Source organism: Molossus molossus, unplaced genomic scaffold (genome assembly GCF_014108415.1).
Source record: "Molossus molossus isolate mMolMol1 unplaced genomic scaffold, mMolMol1.p scaffold_m16_p_10, whole genome shotgun sequence".
NCBI classification, from domain to species: Eukaryota; Metazoa; Chordata; class Mammalia; order Chiroptera; family Molossidae; genus Molossus; species Molossus molossus.
The window spans coordinates 13,325,347-13,335,188 of NW_023425345.1; the positions used below are offsets into that span (position 1 = coordinate 13,325,347).

Consider the following 9,842-nt stretch of genomic DNA (forward strand, 5'->3'; position numbering starts at 1 on the left):
GGGTTTTGTAAGACGCATTTTGCGCTCGGCTTTCCGCTTGGCTGGAGACACGCAAACTGAATGTGCAAGTAACGCAGGAGGCGAGCGAGGCGCCGGCGAGAGGCGGAGTGGGATTCTGATCACGTCCTTGCTAACTGACAAGGAGCAAGCCAGCCAAAAACCCCACCAATTTCTTTTTGAATCTTGGTAATTGGGTACTTTTACACGCAGCTCACGCTATTCGGATAGAGTCACCAGCTTAGATAGGCTAGTGTCTCAAAGCGACCACACATTTCTAAGGCTTTTATTTCTTTAAATGTAATTCCTTCAGCCAGGAATTCATATCATACGTGTCCTTTACTTAAAATCAGTATGGAAAGTGTGCATACTGGGGAGAAGAAGTAGAAAATGTTCCTGGAAGTGGAGGAAGAACACACCCACCACCCGGAGTGTGGGGAGGGCTACCTCTGCCAGCCAGCCCTGCCTAACCTAGAACCGCCGTCCTTCCTCCCACCCCAGCGCCTATGATCTCATCCAGTCTTTCCAGTTTCCCAATTAGGAACCCAGAATGTGGTAGGGGTTAGAAAGTGCAGTGAGGACCCTTTCTTCCAGTACACTTTTTGGGCCATTTTAAAAAAAGTAAGTCATTTTATCAAAAGACAATGCAGCCATCATTCACCACCTATTCTCTTGGTGTACGAGTACATTTGCAGCATAAAAGGGGAAACCCCCTTTTATCTATGTATCTTTCTTGTCTACATTCATCATAGAGCAACCTCAGGTAGGACTGGTCTTAGCACGTATCTTTGTCATTTCTGCCAGGTAGCCTGTTTTGCACCACCCTCTTCTCCCCCGCCCACCCTTACCCTTTGGAATTTTGATGACTTGGACAGGGCAGCGGAGTCAAAGAAGACTTTTTGCGCTTGTAAAAAGAGAAAAAAAAAAAGAAAAAGAAAAAACGTTTTATTACGAAACTAGTTTGTATAAAACAGGGTTATACATTTTTTTTTGTAAGTTTGTAATAAAACAGTAAGAAAAAAAAGGCAGTGATAGAAATTTCCCAAAAGGCAACCTATCAAAAGCACTGGCTGCCACTTTGCGTTTGGACAGTAGCTGCATAAACTTTGTTCTGGAACAGTATTTAATAACATCATTAATACATTAACAAAGTTTCTATAAAGTAAGACACGTTGGTGCTTAAGTACATCTGGTGGCCTTTAGATCTCACCTATGAGGAGAGTTCTTTTACAAAACCACATAGGGAAAATGGCAGTTGTAAGGTGAACTACACATCTAAAATATGCAGAGGTAATAGCATTACATGTTAAAGTATCAAGATATACACATTTTAAACCATTTGTACAAAACTCTATAAATTTTTTCTCTTTCTCTCTTATGTACAAAAATATCTTAATATATCCCCAAACTGGTTAGGATAGATACAAATAGATTTTTCTTATAATAAAAAAATTCACAAAAGATTGGAAGCATCCTATGATGAGAATGGTAGAAAAGATGGTGTGAGGGAGTGGGGCTTGGGGAGGGGGCCCAAGGATGGGGTGCCAAAGGACCAAGTATAGCATAGCTTCACTGCAGACAAATGTCCACAGTTTATGGGGATGAGGGATACTGAGATGAAAGACACCAACCCTTGGCTAGAGGGTTAAGAACTGCGCTTTCAAAGAAGGCGGGGAGGTGAAGACACCCGAGCAAGCCCTTTCAGCTCTGCCTGTTAGTGGTGGATGGGAGTTTCTACAGGGCGTGTGCTGCTCTCTTTCACCAGGAGCCCAGTGCATTTGCACACAAGCAGCATTTTGCACATTGACTCAGGTCCTAGTCACTCTTCATATCTCTGTGAATGATTGGAGTGCAAAGAGACAGTTCTGAAGGCATCCCTGTTCCGTGAGAGCCTCGCTTCGCAGGCCTGCGTCCGCTTGGTTGGCGTTGGGGTTGGTTGCCTGTTATTTTTTATTTTTTCGTTTCCTTCTCTTCTTTTTTTCTCCCTTCCAGTATCGCTGACGAGAAAACAGTAAAGATGCAGGTTGTGCAGTCACCCTACAACACAAGAAGAACGGGAGAGGTTAGTGTGAACTCGGAGGCCGCCGCAGAGCGCCTCTTTTGACAGGTCCTAGTACTCATTCTCCAGCGTCTCCTCACCTCTATCCAGTCCTTGAAGACCTAAGCAAAACCACTCTGAGGCCAATGGTGAAACTAACAGACCAGGATTTCAAATCGACTAACTTTAACAGATCCTTGAGATCAATCCCCACCCCCGCCCGCGTCTCTGCGGAGACAGTCCCACTCCTAAGACGGAGGAAAAAGGTTGAAGACAAGTAACCTCCTTTCACCCCGGTCACCCCGAAATGCAACCTACCTGCTTGGAAAGTCCGCTCGCACCAGGGCCTGACCAGGCCGAGCCCCTCAGAACCAGTTGGTGAAGTCGAGCAGCTCCTGCTCCTCCGGACTGAGGGGGTCGTAAGAGCCCTCGTCCGACGAGTAGGACGAGACCGGTGAACCGGCCATGGAGTTCATGTCGTTGGAGTAGTTGGGGGAGATGGTGGGCGACAGGACGCCAGCCTGGAAGGCCGCGCTCACCGCGTCGTGCTCGTCCAGCAGCTGCTGCAGCGCGCGAATGTACTCGACCGCGGAGCGCAGCGTCTCCACCTTGCTCATCTTCTTGTTGGCCGCGCCGTTGGGGACGTGCTCCCGCAGGGTGGCAAAGCCTAGGTTGACCAGCTTGACGCGGTTGCGCTCGCGCTCGTTGCGGCGCGCCACGGCGGCCGGCTGCTGCTGCGGCAGGCTGTAGCCGAAGCCGCTGAAGTTGAGCCGGCGTTTGCAGCGCATCAGTTCGGGCGAGGACGAGCGCTGCCGCTTGACTTGCTTGGGCGCTGACTTGTGACCGCCCCCTGAGGGCTGGCCGTCGGCCGCGGGGCTCAGCTGCGGCGCCTGCTGCTGCTGCTGCTGCTGCGCGCTCTGCGCCGCCGCCGCCGCCGCCGCCGCCGCCGCCGCCGCGGCCGTGGCAAAGAAGCAGGCTGCGGGCGGCAGGAAGGGCTGCTGGGGCTGCGCCTGGGGCTGCTGGCCGGCGCCGCCGCTCTCCATCTTGGCAGAGCTCTCCATGCGCCGCGGCTGCCAAGGAGTCGCGGGATCCGAGCGTGCGGGGATGCGGGGCGCGCCGAGGAGACACAGACAGGACTGGGGTGCAGGAACAGAGAGGGAGACAAGGGGAGAGATAAAGAGGGAGCCCGCAGGGAAGTTTTAAAAATTACAAAATCCCCGAGAGATATTTTGGAGTGGGAGTCAAGAAGGTGCAAATGCTTTTCCTCCTCCCTCCACTCCTCCTCCTCCTTTCCCTCCTCCCTTCGCGGGTTGGCTTCGGGAGCCTCGCGTGGCGCTCGCGTGTGAGGCTGCAGCTAGCGCCTTCTTGTTTAAAAAAAAAAAAAAAAAAAAGGCAGAAGCAAAAGTCGGTGGTGAGCGCGCTCTGCTGAGTCTCCCGTTCCTCTCCCAATCGGGCTGCGCTCTCTTGCGCCGGGTCTCGGTTTCTCCAGCCCTGGCTCAGGCTGTTTTTATTATTTTGTTAACCTCCTTTCTTTCTTATTTCCTTCTTTCACTCGCCCTCCCCGGCCGGCTCCCTGTCGGTGCGCCTTCCACGTTCCCTGGCCAGAAGTGAGAGAGTGCTGGGCGGCCGGAGTGCGGCTGCCTTTTCAATGGGACACCCAGCCCCACGCGCAGCCCTGGCCCCGCCTCGCCCCCCACTCCCCGCTGCTGTAGCGGGCGGCTGCAGCCCCCACTCCCCCTCCTCTTACCTCCTCCTCCCACCCACTCCTAAAGTCCCCTTCCTCCCCTCCCCTCCCCCCGCCTGTTCCTTGCGCCCGCTCCTTGCAAACTCCCCATTCAGCGGGGTTTGTTGTTGCAGTGCGTGCGCCTGGCGCGTGCCGGACTCCCGGCTGAATAAACAGGCGGCGCGCTGGGGCGGGCTGCAGCCGGGGGTGGCTCTAGAAAAAGGGGGGGGGGGGCTGACGTCTCAGCAGGGGCGAATGTCTCTGGGAGTTGGGGTGTAAGGGTTGACAGGTTTGGGGTGAAGTGCCCTGAGATTCTCCTGAGAACTTGGAGCAAAGCACAGGGGAAGGTTTGGGCAGAAAAAGCGGCATGGGCGGTGTGGAGGTTAGAGGGGAGTGGGGCTCCATGTTTCCTGTTTTGTTTTGGTTTTTCCCTACCCACTGTCACTCTCTTGTGGGGGAGGTGTCTTCGCTGTCCTTGGGAGCTGACGCAAATTTGCGATTGAAGTTCAGAAAGATGGGGGCAACTCCGTCCGAAGTGTTGGACTGATAAACTAAAAGTGCTGCTAAGACTTCTGTTCTAGTCCCAGCGTCTTTCACTAGCTCTGTGGCCCTTGGTAAGTGGGTCCCTCTCTGAGCCTCAGTTTTCTTGCCTGTAACAACGGAGGTTGAATTAGATGGTCTCTGATGTCCCGTCCAGATCTAAAAACTGGGCTGTGCTGGCCACAAGTGAGCAAGTGTGGAGGGTGCCCAGGAGAAAGGAGGCGATGTCATTGAGGGGTAGTGATCAGCGCCCTTAGGGTAGGTGTGTGCGTCAGGAATGACCCCCCAAAATGATCTCCAGCTGCCTGTAGCATTGCCTCCCCCCAAGGATAATTTCCTATCCCGTTGTGGGAGGAGATGCATAAAGAAGGGAGTTTTCTGGGATATTCAGGGTTGGATCTGGGGAGGAAAAAAAAGATGTGGGGCACGACGGGGGAGGAGCGGGAGGGTGATGGAGCTTGAGGGGCTAGTGGAGCTTCCTTGGTTGTTCGGCGCCGCCGCAGGCACCTCGGCGGCCTTGGCGCAGCCTCCATCCCGCCCCAGGCGTGTGCCCGGCAGGCCGGTGGCAGGCGACTGGGAGCGGAGCCCGGCGGGGCCGCGTGCTGGCGCCGCGAGGGAGGGGGAGGCGCTTGCCGCCGTCTCTTGGCCTCTTGGACAGCGCCCGCCCAGGCGCCCTTCCTGGGCCCTGGCCCTGGCGCTCTCTGGCCCGGGCCTGGTCCAGCTTTTGCGCTCCTTGGGGCGCGGCGCTGCGGGGAAAGCGGACTGAGCGCGGGAGGCAGGGGAAGGAGGCTGGACGCGTCTCAAGTCGCGTCTACAGAGGCTGAAGAAAGCAGAGGGTAACCAGCCGGTAGATTAGAGGCCTGGGTGCAGGGTTCATTGGGGTGAATTATCCGGGTAATGGCTTCTCATTAGACTTCCCTTAGTGGAGCTGGGTCTTTCTAAAGGATCCAGGTGTGGCCGGCTATGAGTGTTTTTAGAACAATAGTGATGGTGATGTGTAGTAGAGACGGTGGCTACCAAGGTGAATCATCTTCCTTCTCTGCCACAGCTTTCTCTTTTAAAATGGGTGAGTTTGGGCACTTGCCAGCGTGGTTCAGTTGGTTGGAGCGTTGTCCTGTAAACCTAAAGGTCGAGGGTTCCTTCAGGGTATATACCCAAGTTTCAGGTTCCAGGTGCCTGCTGTGTGCGGGAGACAAACGATGGATATTTCTTTCTCTCTCCCTCTCCCTTCCTCTCGCTCAAATCTATTCTTAAAAGACACAACTGATCTGATGTGCTTTAAAAAATAACAGAATAAAAATAAAATGGGTGAGTTTGGGAACTGTACACTGAATCATGCCGACAGAGATCAGTTCTGTAAACCCCTCCCCCCCAGCCTCCTCTTGCACAGTAACTTATGGTTTGCTGACCCCACAGGACTTGGCTGAACCGGTGAGATTTACACCTTTCACCCACCCCACTCACCCCAGGAAAGGAGCCACTGCCCAGGAATCTCCATGAGAGGTCTTCAGACTCACTTTTGTCCCCATTTGGGGGAAATGTAGGAGGAGGTGAGGTCTGAAACAGCAACACCACCTGCCTTCCAACCGCAGGAAGACTCCACCTGGCAAAATGGGTTCTTCAGGCATTTCCAGCCATCCAGCTCTGAGCTCCGTGCAGGCCGCTAGGAGGCCAGGCGCTAGGAAAGGCCTCCTGTGTCCCACCCACTCCTCTCCAGCAAAATACTGTGTGTGGGTGTGAGGGGAGAGTCACCAACATCAGGCACCTAGTGCATTTTCTTTTGCATTAAGCTGAACCATGCACCCTAAGTTCTCTTCCAACTCAGATTCTAAGCATTCCACACTTAAAGGTTCATAGTTCTGGCTCTGTCCCTATTTTGTGTTGTAACCTTGAACAAGTCCCTCTTGCGTTGCCGCCCTCAGTTTCCCCACCTGTGCGGGATTTCGAAATGCATGTAGGAGCAAGGAAAATCTTCGGATGGCCAGCAAGTTCTCTCAGTTTTCTTTTCGGGTGCATGGAGATCCTAATTGTCATGGACCAGAGCCTACTCCCAACCACCACCAATACACACACACACACACACACACACACACACGCCATGAAATGAGCCCTCAACTAGAAGTGCCAACCAATGAAGCTGCTCATTGTAGCAGCCCTACACATTGGCTTCCACCCAGGAGGAAAGACAGCGGGTGCTGGGATCCTTCCGGCCAAAGTCACCAGAACATTTGTCCCTATTCTCCCCGCTCCAGCTCTGAGCCAAAACTCCACCCTCACTATCTCAACTCCCTCATCCTGAGCTTACTTCCCAAAGCTCTCCAAGAACCCAGGTATTCCCTTCCTCTTACTGGAGTAAATAAACACCCCCCTCCACCATCCCAGCCCAACCCTGTCATCTCCACCTTGTCCTCCAACCCGAAGGTAGAGCCACCTAGAATCTGTTTTGGGGGGTTTCCACCACTGCCTTTGGGGACTGTGTACTACCAAGGGGAGTTTTCCACTGAAATAGGCTTTCTGGTTGTTTTAACCAGTTTGGAGCGAAGGACTGAGGCTCAAAGAGCCAATTAGAATCCTGCCTCAGACCCCGTGGCCTAGAGTGTGACTCCCCCCCACACACACACCTGTGAGAATTGCCACAGACTCTCTTAGGCTGGGGGACCCCAGGTCCTGGGGGGAAAAGGAGGTAAAGCAGATGGACTTGATTTGACTCCCGGGCTCTGTTACTTAAACAGCAGTGTGAGCTTGAGTAGACATAGTATCTACTTCCAACTTGGGGAGATTTCAGGGAGAGGTGTGCGAATTGGATCTAAGTAGCAAGGGATGAATAAGAATAGCCTTTCTGGACACCACGAGGAAGCTTTGCTGCTGCTCACACAGCCATCCCGGGAAGGGTTCAGAGGAGGTGGAGGTCCAGCTCCGCTTCCTGGAACCCTACCCTGACAGTTGTGAACAGCCGCTGGAGATCCAATGCCTCCTGTCTCACTGTTCCAGAACCGGGGAGTGGGTAATTCCTGTCATTTTTAGACATGGTGTGATGTTTGCAGGCCGGGTGATCGGAGTTAGCAACTAAGGTTTTAATGGAAACAGTAGGAAGTGAGATGAAATACAGAGAGGCTTTATGGCTGCCTCAAGGAAGATGCTGCAGCAAGCCCCTGCTTCTGACCTCCCTTGCCACCAGTGGGCCAGACTCTGGGCAAGACCCCAGGGTTTACTTGACCAGGTCACTCAAGGTTCCATTTATCTAGATGTGGAGGGGAAAATAGTTCTCCAAGGAGTGTGGGATGCCTTCAGACCCAGTGCAGTAGTCAGGAGAATGCAATCTAATGTTGTTTGTGAATTCACTTTGCAAGTCCCTCCATATATACCAGGGACTGCCATTCTTACGATGGGAAGGCAGGACACTGACCCCCTTCGGTAGGTATTACCCAGAATGTAGACATCCTAGAAAAAATGGGAAGGTTTCCTTTTGCCGCAATGCAATAAGGGCCTTAATTTCTGTACCTTCAGGCCTCTCTTTTATTCAAGGAGTCCTGGAGATGGAGTACACCTTAGATTAAACCCTATCCACATTCAGCATCAGGATCTACATGGTCAGAGGGTTTTTTCAGTGAGGCGGAGGAATCATTGCCCTGAAGACCTGAGACACTGGGGTCCTGAGTCTCTGGCCACATTAACTTCCACTCACAGTTGAAGGTCAGGCCGATGTCACCTCTGCTGGCGCACTATAGTCATGCTCCAGAACCGTGAGGCTCCTCTCTGTGGAAAGGGGACAGGCCTCATCTCTTTGAAAAAGTTCCCTCTGTGCTTTTACTTTAGGGGAAGGGGAGTTCATATGAAAAGTGAAACTAGGGTTTCCATGGAAGGAATGAATCAGTTCATAAAATTATATTTATAGCGGATCCTGAATCAGAGGCGAGGAGAGTACAAAAAGGCCTCAGATTTCTGAGTGGACACGAGTTTAGGGCAAGCCTCAGTTTTGGTGAGTGCAGAGCCCCAGGATCCAGGGGTGCTTTGAGAAAAGTGAGTATGTGTTCATATGTGTGGGTCCCAGTAGCTGTAACACGGGGCCTCTGGCCTGGGGTGTATGCTGCTCCAGGGCTGTGCTTGACCTTGTCCTGCCTGGGAAATGAAAAGCGCATTATTGCGCAATCTGCTGTCTCCAGCACACTCTTCCCAAGGTGACTTCAGAACCGACTGCTGCCCAGGCTGAGCTAAGGCCGACTCGCCAGGGACGGCCTGCTCAGGGGGCAGAATGGCACACACTACAGATTTGGCTTAGCATCTTGGTCACAGCAGCCAGGCCTGCACCTGCATTAAGGAATCCAGACTTCTAACAAATCTATTTGCTTTTTCAATATGCCTGGGGGGTGGGGATGGGGGGGCTGGAAAACAAAACAAAACAAAAAAAGCACAAACTATTATTTTACTGTGGCTTTTTGGTTAGGGAGGGGAGGTTGGGTGGAGGGAGGGGGTAATTTGCAGCCACCCTCACAAGTCCTTTTGAAGTTCTCCAAATAAGGAGAAGTAACGTGAAGTCTTTATTTTTTTCTAAAGCCCCATTTACATTATGATTAAATACCTTCCTTGGATAAGCATAAAGAAAGTCGTTAATCTATATAGCTCTCCAAAGAATCAATACATTCTAAACTTTTGTAGGATTTGTTACACTCTATTTTGTTACAGTAGGCCAGCTCCTCTCTGTCTAGGCACATGGCTCTCTTTCCCTCCCTTCTCCAAGAATGAAAATAAAGTAAAGGTCTTTCACGGTAAACAAAACCAGCTGATTCTTCACAGAGAATCCATGAATAGCTGCAGAAGAAAAAAAAAAAAACTTACAATAAATGGTGCATTTTTTTCTCTGCTGGGTATAGTATTCAAGGATCAGGGCAGTATTCAAACAGAGGTCCATTTTTTGCTCACAAGAGAGTTTAGAAAAGAAGCGTGGGGTCCATTCAGCGCTTTCTCCCCTTCACAATCGCAGGGTTCTATGAAACCTATCTTCCATGCCTTGTCGGAGTGTTTCTGGGGACCAATTAGTGCTTTGTTGCACGGCTTCTTTGCTGAATCTTTGAGCAGCAAGAAAAAGCGCTCTCGAGTTTCCCCTTATTTTGACCATTTCAGTCATTACTCAGTGTAATAATTAATATGACAACTGAACGCTCGAGTTTGTATAGAAACACCTCAGCTACCGGAGCGAGCGTGCAGTGGGTGGTAACGAGCCGCACATCAGCCTGAGAAGCCACACACACAAAAAAAGGAATGAATGGCCAGAGAGAAAGAGAAGGAATAAAGATAAAATAGTTGGCACAACGCGGAGGAACATAAAACAGACTCGAATGGAGAGAGGGAGGAGGGAGGAGACAATTAGAAGGGGAGGGGAAAACACCCTAGAGGTTAACTTATTTTGAAACTGTTTTCTGAATAGAACCGTAGACGTGAGTGGGCCGCCTTTCAGCCCAGCGCGGTCCCCCCAACTTTATGAACTCTCGGGACGCGGCGTGGGGGCCGGGGAGAGGCAGGGACGGCAACTGCAGATCCTCCCCA

The 9,842-nt window shown here is 51.8% G+C and overlaps 1 protein-coding gene across 1 annotated transcript; it reads right to left on the reverse strand.

Moving 5' to 3' along the window:
• Positions 1–1,963: 1,963 nt before the first annotated feature.
• ASCL1 (achaete-scute family bHLH transcription factor 1) lies at positions 1,964–3,655 on the reverse strand. Its single transcript, XM_036252681.1, has 2 exons — positions 2,354–3,655; positions 1,964–2,034 (listed from the first exon to the last, which is right to left on the reverse strand). The coding sequence occupies exon 1, from the start codon at positions 3,094–3,096 to the stop codon at positions 2,401–2,403; it is 696 nt and encodes a 231-aa protein (XP_036108574.1). The 5' UTR covers positions 3,097–3,655; the 3' UTR covers positions 1,964–2,034; positions 2,354–2,400.
• Between the last annotated feature and the right edge of the window lie 6,187 nt (positions 3,656–9,842).

Coding starts and splice junctions, on each gene's coding strand:
- ASCL1 (XM_036252681.1), bottom strand. CDS start 3,096: ATGGAGAGCTCTGCCAAGATGGAGAGCGGCGGCGCCGGCCAGCAGCCC.